General features: G+C 58.0%; 7 protein-coding genes across 7 annotated transcripts; 4 read left to right on the top strand and 3 right to left on the bottom strand.

The window, feature by feature from the left end:
• Nucleotides 1–272: 272 nt before the first annotated feature.
• Nucleotides 273–1,275, top strand: tfs1 (transcription elongation factor TFIIS; the record flags this gene model as incomplete). The annotated part of the gene is made up of 3 exons (XM_071056630.1): nucleotides 273–404; nucleotides 467–1,207; nucleotides 1,267–1,275. 3 exons carry the CDS (start codon nucleotides 273–275, stop codon nucleotides 1,273–1,275), a joined length of 882 nt encoding a protein of 293 aa, XP_070912731.1.
• A 695-nt stretch (nucleotides 1,276–1,970) lies between these two features.
• On the bottom strand, nucleotides 1,971–3,317 carry cys12 (Cysteine synthase 2; the record flags this gene model as incomplete). Its single annotated transcript, XM_071056629.1, has 1 exon — nucleotides 1,971–3,317. The coding sequence occupies one exon, from the start codon at nucleotides 3,315–3,317 to the stop codon at nucleotides 1,971–1,973; it is 1,347 nt and encodes a 448-aa protein (XP_070912730.1).
• Nucleotides 3,318–3,783: 466 nt separating this feature from the next.
• MFIFM68171_01206 (Protein arginine methyltransferase NDUFAF7) lies at nucleotides 3,784–5,467 on the top strand (the record flags this gene model as incomplete). Its single annotated transcript, XM_071056628.1, has 3 exons — nucleotides 3,784–4,141; nucleotides 4,216–5,189; nucleotides 5,258–5,467. 3 exons carry the CDS (start codon nucleotides 3,784–3,786, stop codon nucleotides 5,465–5,467), a joined length of 1,542 nt encoding a protein of 513 aa, XP_070912729.1.
• Nucleotides 5,468–5,803: 336 nt separating this feature from the next.
• On the bottom strand, nucleotides 5,804–9,100 carry ALA1 (Alanine--tRNA ligase; the record flags this gene model as incomplete). The annotated part of the gene is made up of 6 exons (XM_071056627.1): nucleotides 5,804–5,989; nucleotides 6,062–8,467; nucleotides 8,521–8,556; nucleotides 8,615–8,641; nucleotides 8,701–8,846; nucleotides 9,022–9,100. The coding sequence occupies 6 exons, from the start codon at nucleotides 9,098–9,100 to the stop codon at nucleotides 5,804–5,806; spliced, it is 2,880 nt and encodes a 959-aa protein (XP_070912728.1).
• A 494-nt stretch (nucleotides 9,101–9,594) lies between these two features.
• MFIFM68171_01204 (Transcription factor TFIIIC triple barrel domain-containing protein) lies at nucleotides 9,595–10,365 on the top strand (the record flags this gene model as incomplete). Its single annotated transcript, XM_071056626.1, has 1 exon — nucleotides 9,595–10,365. One exon carries the CDS (start codon nucleotides 9,595–9,597, stop codon nucleotides 10,363–10,365), a length of 771 nt encoding a protein of 256 aa, XP_070912727.1.
• Nucleotides 10,366–10,796: 431 nt separating this feature from the next.
• Nucleotides 10,797–11,521, bottom strand: MFIFM68171_01203 (uncharacterized protein; the record flags this gene model as incomplete). Its single annotated transcript, XM_071056625.1, has 3 exons — nucleotides 10,797–11,168; nucleotides 11,222–11,350; nucleotides 11,411–11,521. The coding sequence occupies 3 exons, from the start codon at nucleotides 11,519–11,521 to the stop codon at nucleotides 10,797–10,799; spliced, it is 612 nt and encodes a 203-aa protein (XP_070912726.1).
• Nucleotides 11,522–12,986: 1,465 nt separating this feature from the next.
• Nucleotides 12,987–14,345, top strand: PTC7 (Protein phosphatase 2C 7; the record flags this gene model as incomplete). Its single annotated transcript, XM_071056624.1, has 1 exon — nucleotides 12,987–14,345. The coding sequence occupies one exon, from the start codon at nucleotides 12,987–12,989 to the stop codon at nucleotides 14,343–14,345; it is 1,359 nt and encodes a 452-aa protein (XP_070912725.1).
• Between the last annotated feature and the right edge of the window lie 424 nt (nucleotides 14,346–14,769).

The raw sequence follows: 14,769 nt of genomic DNA, 5'->3' as shown, positions 1-14,769 counted from the left end.
TCATCCTTCCACCGATTCCCCAACATTACCGTGGCCTTTCTTCAAGGTCACTCCGCGGCGGCTCTTCAAGAATCGCAGCGGGCCACCCCAGCAGCACCCGATCACGGTGTTGCCCAGGTTATTCGATTAACTGGACATTTAGCTTGTGAGCGGTCGGCTTGGTGCTGTGCTCTTCCTTGGCCACTGAACGAGCGGGCGATCAACCAGCGACCGACCGACCGGCGGGAAAAAAACGTCATTGACCACGGAGCAACGCAAGTCTCGGCCTCAACATGGACGACAAGGCGCTAAGCCAGCGCATCCATACGCTGAGCAAGGCCGTTGTTAGCGAGCCAGCCACGACCGTGATCAGCTTGCTTGAGGAGCTCAAGAAGGAGAAGGCTCCGACCGAGGAGCAGCTCCGTGTAAGTTTGTCGCAGCTAGCGCTCTTGGTGCGAGGCTACGTGTGCTTACCGACAACTTGCAGTCGACCAAGGCTGGCGTCGTCGTGGGTAAACTGCGCTCGAATGCCAACAAGGACATTGCTCGCATCGCCACCGAGATTGTGTCTAAGTGGCGGAAGAATGTGGACGCTGCAAAGGATGCAAAGAAACGCAAGCTAGAGCAGAGCAAGTCCCCGACTCCCAAGGGCTCCCCGGCACCCCCCTCGTCGTCCTACAGCAAGCCCTACGAGGGCGATCCCGAGAAGAGGCATTTCAAAGTTGACAACGTGGACATCGCCCGGACAGGCAGTAAAGCACGTGACGGTAGCATCGGCGTGTTGTACAATGGCCTGGCGTACCGCTCGACCCAGTCGATCGAGGAAGTGCTGCAGCGCGCCATGGAGGTGGAGGCGGCCGCCTACAAAGTCTACAAGGACACCCCCGCCTACGGCAGCAAGATCCGCGGTCTCATGACCAGCCTGAAGCGCAAGGACAACGCCCAACTGGGCCGTCGTGTGCTCTCTGGCGACATCACCGCCGACAAGTTTGTCGTCATGACCGACAAGGAGCTGGCGTCGGATGCCCAGCGTGCTCGCGACCTGGAGCTTGAAAAGGAGAACATGAAGAAGGCCCAGGTGCCCCAGGCCGAGAAGTCCATTAGCGACGCGCTCAAGTGCGGCAAGTGTGGCCAGAAGAAGGTCTCGTATAGCCAGGCGCAGACCCGCTCGGCCGATGAGCCGATGACAACCTTCTGCGAGTGCACCGTTTGCGGCAACCGCTGGAAGGTGAGCGTCCCTCGATTGGAGTTGAACAACAGGAGCTTCCGTGCTAACACCCAAACCAGTTTTCTTAAGCGGCCATTGTCGCTTCCTGCTGCATATTTCTGTTTTTTTTTTTTTTTTTTTCCTTTTCTTTTTTGTCTCCTTGAGGCGTACGGCACGGCAGGTTTTTAGCCACACTGGGGCGAAGGTTCGGGCAAGCATTATGAGGCAGGGCAGACTAACTGCCTGAGGCGTGCTTTGGGGAAACAAAAAGGGGTCATTCTCACTCACTGCGCAGCGAGTCACGGCCGTCTTCATAACAGCAGATTTACATAGGACACGGTTGTCTAACGTTTATTTGCCCTGTTTTACATTTTATGTTTGTTTGATTTCGATGGGGCGTGGGATTGTTGGGCTACGGGGTGGAGTTTAGGAAATCACCATTGAGTGACCTTGCATGATACCCGAGCAGCGGCACATGTCGATGATCTCTGCCTGGGAGACAAGGGAATTACGCCTCTAGACTAGAGCCGGGGATTTTAAGGAGGAGGAGGGGGAGTGGGGGGGAGCGGTTGTTAATTTGTACCATAGATGATTGATGGTAGGTTGTTCCTTCTTTTTCTAGTCTCGGGGCGATGTCAGCGGGATACCCAGCCCCAATACCGTCAAAAGGATCACGGCACCAGAGGGCTTTTGAAACGGTTGATATGTTAGCTGATAGGGGTATCCATCTAATTCTTCAATGGAGCTTTTGCTGATGCCGCCGTGGCCAGTACCACACAGCTCGCTACCTCTGCGTTTCTTCGATGCCTAACACTGCAAGTAGATCCTCATCTTGTTCCTGCGTTTCATCCTCCAGGCCCATGGCCGCGATGTGCTTCCAGAACTTGCTTAGATGCCGCGTCCCCGAGTCGCACAGGATCGTCACAACCTGGCTGCCCTTGGGCATCTTGAGCGCCGTCACCACAGCAGCAACACAGTTCACCGCGCTGCTGCTCCCGATGAAGATCCCGTCGTGCTCCACCAGCCACCTGGCCATCCGACACGCCTGGTCGTCGGTGACGCGCACCGCATCGTCAATCAGACTCCGCCCGGACTCGAAGTTCTCGGTGATGCGGTTGATGCCGATGCCCTCGACCATCGTGTCGACCTGCCGGCGGCGGCGCGTCCCCTCGCGCTCCGTCGACGAGTACATGACGCCGTGCCGCACCTTGTTGTACAGCCCGCTGCCCTGCGGGTCGGCCAGCACCACGCGCAGCGACGCCATGCCGCGCTCTTCCTTGAGGTACTTGGCGACGCCGGCGATGGTGCCGCCCGTGCCGGCGCCGGCGACGAAGACGTCTAGGCGGCCGTCGGTCTGGGCGTAGATCTCGGGCCCCGTCGTCTTCATGTGCGCGGCGTAGTTGGCCAGCGACTCGAACTGGTCCGCGAAGAAGCCCCGGCTGGGCGTGTCCGCCGCCGCCGTGTGCTCCCGGGCCCGCGCCCGGGCCAGGTTGACAAAATGACCCGGGTCCGTGATGGGCGCCACGGGCACCCGCTCGACCGTCGCGCCGAGGTGGTGCAGCAGGTCCGACTTCTCGATGGCCATGTCGTCGGGCATGCAGATGTGCGCCTTGTAGCCCCGCGCGCGCGCCAGCACGGCGAGCGAGATGCCCGTGCTACCCACGGTGCCCTCGTAGATGGTGTCGCCGCGGCCCGGGGAGAGCAGGCCTTGCTCTTCGGCGACCTGGATCATGTTCAGGGCCACGCGGTCCTTTGGGCTGCCGCCTGCGCCGTTGAGGAACTCGGCCTTGGCGAGGATGGTGCGGCCCGTTGCTTCCGAGAGGCTGCGGATCCTGATGAGAGGCGTGTTGCCGATGGTGCCTTCGATACCGTCGACGATGCCCTCGGCCCGGCTGAGGCCCATCATAGACTCCTCGCGGTCTTCGAGGCTGACGGGCCCGAAGAGCATGCTGCTTCGCCGCCGGTCAGCGGATGAGGTGCCTGTCCTGCCATAACGCTTTCTCTGTCGCTGGTAGCGTGCTTCTAGCTCCGGGTAGAGGTCCTTGAAGCCTAAAGTCACGAATATGCCGGCGATAAAGGCCACCGCTAAGGCGGCAGTGCCATAGACTCGGGGGTGGTCGCTCAGCGACATTTCGCTGGCATCATATTTCCTGGTTCGGTGAAAGGTGAAAATCTAGTCCCAAAAAGAAGTTCTAAGAGAGAATAGATATGTTTTTCTAAATAAACACCGTGAAAGTTAGGTAGAAGACGCAGGGCACAAGTCCTAGCTCGTCTCTTTCGGGGAATGTTTACAATGTACTTGATGTCATAGCTACCGGCTTGCATAAGCTAAGTTTTTAGGGGCGCCGAGGGCTTCGCTTCGCCGAGGCCTAGGGCAGATCTTGGGCCCTTTGTCAACCGCACTGTGGGGCTGAACCCCGCGCCCTGGTCGCGTGTCTTGCAGCCTGTAATCCAGGGGAGCTCGGGCCACCTGGAAAAAGTTGACCCTGGAGTGGGCAACACGGGTCGTTGATCGCTACAGCTCCCGGCTCACAGCTCCGGGCATATCACTTGCACCCATCGAGGTCTCCGCCAGACGGCCCATCATCGTGTGAACGATGGACTCTCCGATTGTTACCCAATTCTTTCGCCAACTCTTCCGGCACCATCCGACCTGCCAATCGCGGAGGAACCTGGCAACGCTTGCAACGGCAATCCGGGATGTGCGGCGCCAGCGACTCCGACAGCAGCAGCTGCGGCTCCTGCCTCATCCTCGGTCCTATGTGAGCCGGGGCCGTGGAGGTTCGGGGGCCAGCATAGCCGACAACGAGAGCAATTGGCAGCAGAGGACCGATGTGTTCCAGCAGGATATGTCAGAAGAGTTCAAGAAATATCCTACCGTAACAGCCATGGACCTCCGCGGCCGGAGAGAGCGGCCGCGCCGTGTCAAGATGCTCATGCGGGACTTTATCGAAGGTTGGTTCGCCGCATTGGATGAAAGGGGCCACCCACGGTATACGATGGACTGTCGTTGACATCCCCCTCCTCAGATAGCCTCTACAACCCGCATTACGGCTACTTCTCGAAGCAAGTCGTCATCTTCACACCAGGCGAGCCCTTTGAGTTCCCTAACTTATACGACGAGCTCGACTTCCACGAGCTCCTTTCCCGCCGCTACGTCGAGTTTGAGGATTCCCTCGACGCCGTGTCCCCTACCGACACTCGCCAGCTCTGGTACACCCCAACAGACCTATTCCGGCCTTACTACGGTGAGGCAATTGCCCGCTATCTCGTCGCCAACTACAAACTCACCACCTACCCCTACGATGATTTGATCATATACGAGATGGGCGCCGGCCGCGGCACCCTCATGCGCAACATCCTCGACTATATCCGCGACGTCGAGCCCGCCGTCTACGCCCGGACAAAGTACAAGATCATCGAGATCAGTACGCAGCTCGCCGCCCTCCAAAACTCCCAGCTGATGCAGTCGGCCGACGCGCGAGGCCACGCGGACAAGGTGGAAATCATCAACCAGTCCATCTTCGACTGGACCAACCCGGTGCCGTCCCCCTGCTTCTTCCTCGCCTTCGAGGTCTTTGACAACTTTGCGCACGACGTCATCCGGTACGACCTCGCGACCGAGACGCCGCACCAAGGCCTCGTCCTGATCGACGAGGCCGGCGACTTCTACGAGTTCTACACGCCCCACCTGGACCCTGTGGCAGCGCGCTTCCTCCGCGTGCGCGACGCCGCCACAGACGGCCGGCATAAGCTGCCGTACCCGTCCACCCGCCTAGGCAGATGGCTCGCGCTGCAGAAGCCGCTGGCCGCCAACCTCAGCGCGCCCGAGTACATACCCACGCGGCTGATGCAGTTCTTTGAGGTGCTGGGGCGGTACTTCCCCGCCCACCGGCTCCTGACGAGCGACTTCCACTCGCTGCCCGATGCTACTAAGGGGTTGAACGCGCCGATCGTGCAGACGCGGTTCCAAAGAAAGCCGGTGCCGGTCACTACGCCATTAGTGAGTCACCAAGCCTGAAAAATAGCCGACCCAGGGAGGTGTAGGCAAACTAACAAGACGAGTTCCAGGTTCATCAGGGTTACTTTGACATAATGTTTCCCACCAACTTCCAGACTGCAGAGGCCACGTACCAAGCCATCACAGGCAAGCTGACCCGTGTGCTCTCCCACGAGGAGTTTATGCGCAGATGGGCCTACCTCGAGGAGACAGAGACGCGGAGCGGCGAAAACCCTCTGCTGACATGGTACAAAAACGCCAGTGTGCTATATACTGTGTAAACAAAACCACCCTACTGTACATATATGCAACCTTGTAACAAATACAACCCTACCTGCCCGCCACGGTTGCAGGGCACGTCTTGTCTATACACACATTATGCTCTCATATCAGCCCGAGATGTCTCGCCTCGCGTCCCCCCACAGAGCCCCAACAGGGATTGCTCCAAGCTTCATACTCATTTCACCAGTCTATCCCGGAAACCCGAGAGACAGGCGCAAAGTGATTGAATACATTTGAAACTTGACCATGATCTGCCCGCCTCCCCCTACAAGGATCCGAGCCACTTGACCAGCACCAAACATCATAATTCCCTCTCAATTCTCCCTTGGAAGAGCTCAGATGTTGAGTTCCTTCATCTTCTCGACTAGCCACTGCTCCGCCTTGGCAACGGCCTCGTCGAGCTTTGCCGGCTCAGCGCCCGCGCCCTGGCGACTGGGCTCCTTGCCGCCCGTCTTGCCGCCAATGACCTCGGTGACGGCCGCGGTCCACTGCTCAGCCGTGATACCCTTGGACGAGAGATGCTACAACACACACGCGAAAACCGTCAGCGAACCCCTATGTCAACGTCCGGAGGACTACTTCGAGAGACTTACCGTGCCAACGTAGACGGCGTGCATAACCGCATCCTCCTTGCTGCCCGCAAAGACATAGACAGTCCGCTCCTTATCCTTGGACTTGTAGTACGTCATGACGTCGGCGATCGCCTTGGCATTGGCCGAGATAGGGAGATGGCCCACGAAGAACTTGGCGTCCTTGTGCTCCTCCTTCTTGAAGTAACCCTGGACGGTATCGAGCGCCGTCTTGCTCTCGGCCTTTTGCCGCTTCTTTTGCTCGTCGACAACCTCCTTCTGGATCTTGGCGAACCGCTGCCGCAATTCCTCCTTGGTGAGCGTAGAGATGGCCAACGCGTCAAGCTCGACCGCGGCAGCCTTGATTTCGGCAGCCTTCTGCGGGCCAAACTCGAGCGCCTGGATGTGGTCAAGCTTCTCGCTAAAGACTTTTGCGTCCCGCTGGGCCTGGTGGGCACCGTCACCCGTGTAGGCGACGAGACGGCGGATGCCCTTCGCGATACCACTCTCTTCGACAATGATTAGGTCCTTGATGAGGCCCGTCGCCTCGACGTGGGTGCCGCCGCAGAATTCTACGCTAACCTTGCGCCACTCGGGGTTCTTGGGGTTCTTGAGGAGCTCGTCGACGTCCACACCGATCGACACGACACGCACCGGGTTGGGGTATGTCTCGCCAAACACGGCCCGGACGCCCTCAATCTCCCGAGCGAGATCCAGATCAACATCCTTGGCATATGTCTTGAGGTTTTTCCTGATATCCTCGTTCGACATATCCTCGATCTTCTTGATTTCCTCCAGGCTCACCTGACTCTTGTGGCTGAAGTCGAACCGAAGCTTGTCTTGGTCCACAAGGGACCCCTTCTGGTGAACCTCGTCACCGAGCACCTCTCTCAGCGCATGGTTGAGAATATGGGTGCCGGTGTGGTTGTTCCGGATAGGTTGGCGCCGCAGCTCGTCGTACTCGCAGATCACCTCGTCGCCTGCAGTGAGTTCGCCATACTCTAGATAGCCGTTGTGCACGATGTAACCGCCGTACTCCTGAACGTCGAGAACCTTGAACTCTGCAATGCCGTCGATGATGATCCGTCCAGTATCGGCAACTTGGCCACCCGACTCCGCATAGAAGTTCGTCTTGTCAAGCAGCAGACCAAGAGGGGTTTTCGGTGGAAGCTCCTTGCTAGTAGTGCGGAACTCGTTGCCGGTGAATATTAATTGGACCTTTCCCTTGGTGTCTCCCTTTTGGTACTTGGGTTCCGAGTCTGGCCGGGCGATCTTTATTGTGCTCTCCAGCTCGGCGATCTGGTGCACATTGAGTTTGGGGAATGTTTGGACAGCCTCCTTGACAGCCTTGCTGGCCTCCCTCGCTTTCTCCCGCGCGACTTCGACCTCGGCCTCGTCAATGGTGAGACCCCGCTCCTCGGCCATGAGTTTGGTGAGATCTTCGGGGAAACCGAATGTGTCGTAAAGCCGCCACACATCGGCGCCGGAGAGCTTGTTCTGACCACCTTTGATGGCAAGCGCTGCATACTTCTCAAACTGCTTCTCGCCCCGATCCAGCGTGACGGCAAAGGCCACTTCCTCCTCGTCGAGAATCTCCTTGATGTCCTGAGCCTTCTTCTTGAGCTCGGGGAATTGCTCGCCCATCTGCTCGACTAGAGCAGGCAGGATGCTCGAGAAGAAGGAGCCAATCTCGGCCTGGAAGTATTTCCTGGCGTACCGCACACCCCTGCGAAGGACGCGCCTGACAACGTAGCCCCGCCCGATATTGTTGGGCGCAGCACCATCGGCAATGGCGAAGGCGAGCAGTCGGATGTGGTCGGCAGCGACACGGTAAGCCGTGTCGATGCCGTCAACATCGTCCTTCCCGTACTTGTCAGTGTACGGCCGGGCACCGGTCACCTCCTGGATTTTCTCGAACAAGGGGGTGAAAATATCGGTCGCGTAGTTCGAGCTCTTGTCCTGAAGAGCGGACACCAAGCGCTCAAATCCCATGCCTGTGTCGATGTGCTTCGCAGGCAGGGGCTTGAGCGTCTTATCTTTCTGCCGGTCGAACTGCATGAAGACGTTGTTCCACACTTCAACCACGAGCGGATCATCCTGGTTCACGAGATGCGCAGCATTCCGCCCGCCAACCTTGTCGTAGTGAATCTCGCTGCAAGGCCCGCACGGCCCTTGGTCGCCCATCTCCCAGAAGTTGTCCTTCATATTTCCGGGTAGGATGTGGTCCTCAGGGACACCGACTTCGAGCCACAGCTGCTTTGCCTCGAGATCCGGCTCAAGGTTCATCGCGGGATTGCCCTCAAAGTACGTGACGTAGAGGCGGTTTGGGTCAAGGCCGTAGACTTTAGTCAGGAGCTCCCATGACCATTGGATCGCCTCCTTCTTGAAATAGTCGCCGAAGGACCAGTTGCCCAGCATTTCGAAAAAGGTCTGTCGATGAGTTAGCCAGCGTGGCTTTCGAGGATGCTATGAGCGGCGCTCACATGGTGGTAGCTGTCCTTGCCGACATCGTCGAGGTCCTGTATCGGCAATATTAGCATGACACTGAACTAGGAAAGGGGTTCAGCCGAAACATACGTTGTGTTTGCCACCTGCACGAATGCACTGTCAAGGATGAAATCAGCACAGGAGCCCCGGGAGGACAGCAGAAAGCTGCGATTCACCTTCTGTGTATCGACCGCACGCTTCAGCTGGGCAATGGGCTCAGTCTTGCCAATTGTTCCGAGGAACACCGGCTTGAACTGGTTCATGCCCGCGTTCGTGAAGAGCAAGGTGGGGTCATTGTGAGGGACGACCGAGGACGACGGCACTGCGCAACGCAGAGTGGTCAGCACGCTCCAGGCGAATAGAAAAGAATATCACATTGATGCTCAAGATGGGCTAAAAGGTTTGGCCCGTCTGCGGTGCGCAAGCTGCATTGCATGGGCGCAGACAGAGGCGCGCCGCATCGCATCGCGGGGTAGTTGGTGGCGGCAGTGCCTTACCGATCGAATGGCCCCTCTCTGCGAAATAGTCCAGGAAGGTCTTGCGGACGCGGGGTCCTGTCCACTTGACTTCGGCCATGGCACGCAATGCAGAGGATCGCGAGTAACACCGATAAGCGAATCCAAAAATCGATGGTCTCCCGGGGTGCACGTCGATCCGGGCAGTGCGCGGGAAGTGGGATGCGGTTAGGGGCGTGGTGGTGGCTGCTCGAAACTTCTCGAGTCTAGAAGGCTGCGGGGCAGCGAGGCTTTTGTGGTGGAAGGTTCGCGAGCAATGACTCAAGGTCGCATAGCCCGTGCGATAGCAGCTCGTGCCACGCCCGCTCTTTGACCGGCGCAACCACAACGACTTCTCCATCCGCAGACCTCCCAACATCTCTCCCCTTATCCTCCCCTCGCGATATCGGCCCTCTTGTTATCTCTGACCCAGACCTGGAATTTTGCACTGATTGGACAATAACTAATACGATTCCAACCCTGCGCGGCTGGCAGCGGGTCTGAGGTGTCAATTGGTGAAGCGACGTGGGCAAGAAGAGCTGCAAAGGAGGGAAAAAAAAAAAAAAAAAAAGAGAGATGCTTGCAAACTACGTACCGCACCAGGAGGCGGACGGGTTCGGCATTGACCACCACTTACACCAACATCATCACCACCATGCACACTTCACAACGCAACAACAGCACCAAGTACCAACACAAACCCCTCGCAAGCGCAAGCCCGAGGCAGCCCCAGAAAACAATGAGCGCCTTTCCAAGCGCATGAGTTTACTTAATCTAGGCATGCCGCGCCGCAACCAATCGGTCCCCTTCCAGCTAACCCCGCAACCAGAACAATCCGGCCAGAAGCTTTACGTGCCCGTCGAGAACTCCAACTCGTCGCAATCCGAATGGCAATCCGCCGGCAGGAAACCCAGCCGCCGCAAATCCCGCGCCGGCTCGGTCGAAGACGACGACTCGCAGATGCGCCTCGACGACACAAAGTACAAAGTCTACATCTACAACCTCGACGACGAGCTCTCCGAGTCGGACGCCGAGTCCGAGTCCGGCAAGCTGCTCTTCCTGCCCGACATTGAGAAGCACTTGCGCACGAGCCGGATCCCGCCGCTCATACTCGAGAAGCCGCAGAATGCCGCAGCCGGTAGGGAGCTGGTGCTCTACAGCGTGCCGAGCTCCATCTCGGTGCCCGCGGAGAAGGACAGTGTGCGTAGGGCGATCATTGAGGCGAGAGCGAGGGCACGGGAAAAGCAAGCTGCTGAGAAGGAGGTCGTGCCGGGGGTTGTGCCGATGGATGCTGAGGTGTCGGGTGCGCCGTTAGTTGAGGACCCAGACGCCATGGAGTTGGATTAGGAACTAGGATTTGGGAATTTGGCTTGGCTTGGTGGATACTCATATGGCGCACACACACTCGGGCATTGAATGGCGCATTATGGGTGGGTTCCGTTTGCAGCGAGGTGTTCACGGAGTCCAGTTTTACACAGAGAATCTGCTCAGGACGTCTTGGTTTGGGCCAATAATCCTTTTATCGTATTGTTATTCTTGATACGGCTGTTCGAACCCCAACAATCTGAGGGCCGTGTGTGTTATTCCATATAAACTAAAGAAAAAAAAAAAATCGAGAATGTTACGCCGAAAAACTCCAGCGCCAGTTCCTTGCAACTTATTAACGCCAAGAGGAACAAGCCCGTGGTGATTTTGAACCTGTCCAATGCTCATTCCCTAATAGAGAACGTTTCCTCTTTACTCCCGCAACTCCTCGCCTCTGATATGGAGCCATTCCATCAGCCCCGGAAAGGATTGGTATCCCCCGTGCTTTGAGGTTGGATGGTACCAGGTGGGGGTCCCGGAGGCGGCGTGTAATCCGGAGGCTGGCCCGAGATTGGCGGGGGGCCAGGCGGCGGCGCATACTCGGTGCTCGTTCCCGCCGCTTGTTGACCCCGTTCCTGCGGTTGGCTAGGGTCTGTCTTTGTCGAACCGGCCGGCGGCTCGTACGTAGGCGGGCGCGGCGCATTGGGGTCGTATACCGGCGGAGGCATCGCGTGCATGTCGTAGTACTGACTGTCCGGGGCGTACGGGTGGATGGTGGTGCTTGTCGACTGCGGATACCGGTAGCGAGGGTCGACTTGAGCGAGGGTCGAGCGAGGGACCAGGAACTATCGTACAGTTAGTACTCAATGGGCTGAGCCTGTCCGATGGCAGAACATACCCGGTGATAACCCAGGGGTGCGAGGCCCTTGCTTAACCGTTTCTGCGCATGCACATAGCCTATCAGGAGGTAGAGCCCGAAAACAACTATGATAGCGAAAAAAAGCGACCACTTGACAATAGTGCCAGTCTACCAAAAACATTAGCGTGTTGTTGCTCTGTGATCGGATATAAGCAGCTGCTCCTTTACCCTTGTGCTCCAGAATGGCACATAGCAGCTGGTTTCGTCAATGAAACCATCCGGGGTTCGAGTGCAATTCTGGAACTGCCGCGGGGCGAGCATCGCGGCCATGACGGCCATGGCCAAGAAGGGGCGCCGGATATGCCGGGAGTTCGGACGAGAATTGAAGGGGTAGGGACTTGGTCGGACGACAAACGTCGTCCAAATCAGTAAGTGCAGAGCGCAGAGATGTGGTCGATGCGCAAACGATGGGAATGATGTGAAGTAGAACAAATCCAAACAAAGGAGGGAGAGAAGGAAAATAGGTTCTAGGGCTTTGAAACAAGATATCGCCGTTGCTGACGAGTCGAGATCACATCTTCTATGCTTCCCGGGCGTGGCGGGCAACAGCGTTGATCATGGAGGGGTCGTGCTTTCGCTATGCCCCCGAAGGCTTGCAAGCATGGAGGTACCTCCGTAGCCATCCCTGTTATCCCATACAGTAGGGGTGTTACAGGCGACCCCTGTCTCCGAGCCGCAGCCACTGAGTAGGGAACGGCAGTGGCGCTGGGGCTGCACGCCGGAGAGCGAGAGGTTTCATGATGCTACGACGTTTCAGCTACCCACGGGCCGAACCACAGCATCGCGCGAGCTTAACTTTTGTGTCCAATAAATACAGCAGTAGCTGGGATTTGAGAGGGGGATATTGATAGGTAGATCTACTAATCAATCATAGGATTGCAAAGTCGCAATTTTGTATGCGCAAATCCTAAGACGCCCGGTGGAGGCTTTCGTCCCTTTAATGAGCCCAAAGATGCTTAATCCGGCATGAGATATGAGTTTAGTTGAAGCATGTCAACCCCATAATTAACAATCGTTCTCACGATCCGGTAGAGACGACCTAGCAAGCTCACAAGTGACTTGAAGACTGGTTTAGAATCCCGAATGAAAGTGCGTACGAGGGAAATAGCAGGGAACCGGAACATTCTGGACTGCCAATTCTTGGTGTTTTGGGGATAAGACTACTATAGGGAAACGAAGGCTTGGAAAGAAACGGACCAAGAACTTAAGGCAGCCGAACGGTTGAGAAGCTACGTTACTGTGGTGTTGGGAGCCAATCGAACTTTCGAAGACAACTCGATAGAGACGGGCAAGAGGAATAAGGTAAGTCAGTGTCCCGGATCATGAGCCGAAGAGGGTGTGCAGGGGCGATCTACTCCCAGCCGATCCGAACCGGGGCGGCGCAGCAGGGATCCCGACAAACGCCGTCGGTCTCCACACGTGCATGAAATTTCAGCATACGCCAGTGACCCCATCAGCAAGGTGACATAATAGCGTAGCAGCTGTGGGTTCACCGACCTCAATCGTCAGCAGCACTCGGGGGTCCTAGCCTAGGCCGAAGAAACGCGGCGCGATCTTCCCAGCCCAACGGCGGACCCAATGCCCCTCGGACACCGCAGTTCCCGCTGGAAACGACCCCTTCCACCATCCGAGCGCCCGTGATGCTTCGAAACACGAACCTGTCGACTTAAACCTCCCAGTCCTTCCGCGGGCCCGACGGAGCCGCACGTGCAAAAGTCCTCACTCCGTCGTCCGTCACCACGAAATGGCCGTCACAAATGGTGCCGTCCGCGCAATCCAGCTCGCTCTCCGCCCCACAACATCAACGCCGCTTGCGGGGGCTGTCAGCGGCATGCGAATGTCGCCGGCCCCCATTCGTACGGCTTCCTCTAGTTCCAGACGGGCAATTCGACTGCCAGCGACTGCACCATCGGCGAGATCCAACACAGCAGTGCCATCGCAACTAAAGACTGGGGGCTCTGGTCGGGCCACCGTGTCGACCTCAACGGGCGGTGCCCGTTATTCCACATCAGCACCGTCCCCAAACAGCAAGTTTGTCTACAATGTCGCGGCATCATACATCGCCAAAGGCCGCGCCTACGACCCCTCAACCCACATTTTCCAGTTCAATCCGTACAACCGCGTACAACCGCCAAAAGCTGGCCGTGGGAAAGCCTCGCGGCCCGAGTCCGGGCAAGATGCCTTCTTCGTGAGCCGCCTCGGCGGCAACCCGGGCGAAGTCGCGCTCGGCGTAGCAGACGGCGTGGGTGGATGGATGGACAGCGGCGTCGACCCGGCTGATTTCTCGCACGCCTTCTGTGACTACATGGCCGCCGCGGCCACGGCGGCGACAGCCACGATGGGAGGGACGGGCAAGCCCCTGACGGCGCGGCAGCTGATGCAAAAGGGGTACGAAGCCGTCTGCCACGACCCCGCGATAAAAGCCGGCGGCAGCACCGCCGTGGTCGGCCTGCTGACGGCAAACGGCACGGTCGAGGTAGCCAACCTGGGCGACAGCGGCTTCATCATCCTGCGGCTGAACGGGGTGCACGCCTCGAGCGAGCCGCAGACGCACGCATTCAATACCCCGTACCAGCTCAGCGTCGTGCCGCCGAGCATGTTGCTGCGGGCCGCGGCCTTCGGCGGCGCCCAGCTCATGGACCAGCCGCGCGACGCCGAGGTAACGCGCCACCGGCTGCGGCACGGCGACGTCCTCGTGTTCGCGAGCGACGGGCTGTGGGATAACCTCTTCAACCAGGACGTGCTGCGCATCGTCAGCCGGACCATGGCCAAGGCCGGCGCGTGGGAGAGCACCGATAAGGGAGTACAGGTGGCACCGGATCTGAGGCCGTACACTGGGCTAGGGGAAGTTAATACTGCCGAGGAAGGGGCGGCAAGTAGTCGCCCGCCCAAGCCGGACGCCACACTGCAGAGCATGCTAGCGACCCAGATCGTGGCCGCTGCTAAAGCCGCCAGTGTCAACAGGAGGCTGGACGGGCCGTTCGCGAAGGAGGTCAAGAAGTACTACCCGCACGAGGTGTGGCACGGCGGGAAGGAGGACGATATCTGCGCCGTGGTGGTGCTGGTGTCAGAGGAGGAGGCGCCAGTCAAGGCTAAGCTTTGATTGCACATAACACGCAGCCGAAGCACACATACCCTCGTGTTTCGAACCGAAAATTCTCGTTTGTTGATGTTGGTGTGGATGGCGAGGGCCGGGGACGGGATTCTCCAAAAGCAAGACCGATATACGGGGGCATTGCCGGGCGTTTTGTATTCTTTTGTCTCTTCCACAACTGTCCTGCTGGCCGGTAGCGGCCAAGCCAATCTTAAAAGGGCTCTACGACATAGAAGCTGACGGAAGTCTAATGGGATTCTCATGTTGGGGCACTCACGCATAGTTGGGATAGACAAGAGGAAATTCGGATGGATAGGAGTGGTTGGTGTGCTTGCGGAGAACTGGTCCATCCGATTTTGTTTTACCATGGGCGACAAAGTTAGCAGCTTTTAGATATGATGCTTGAGAGGCTCGGAGCCACCATGGATGACGC

This window comes from Madurella fahalii, assembly GCF_045866475.1.
Source record: "Madurella fahalii IFM 68171 DNA, scaffold_1, whole genome shotgun sequence".
Lineage (NCBI taxonomy): Eukaryota > Fungi > Ascomycota > Sordariomycetes > Sordariales > Madurella > Madurella fahalii.
The sequence above is the reverse complement of the archived record's forward strand: the minus strand, read 5'-3'. Positions and strand labels throughout refer to the sequence as shown.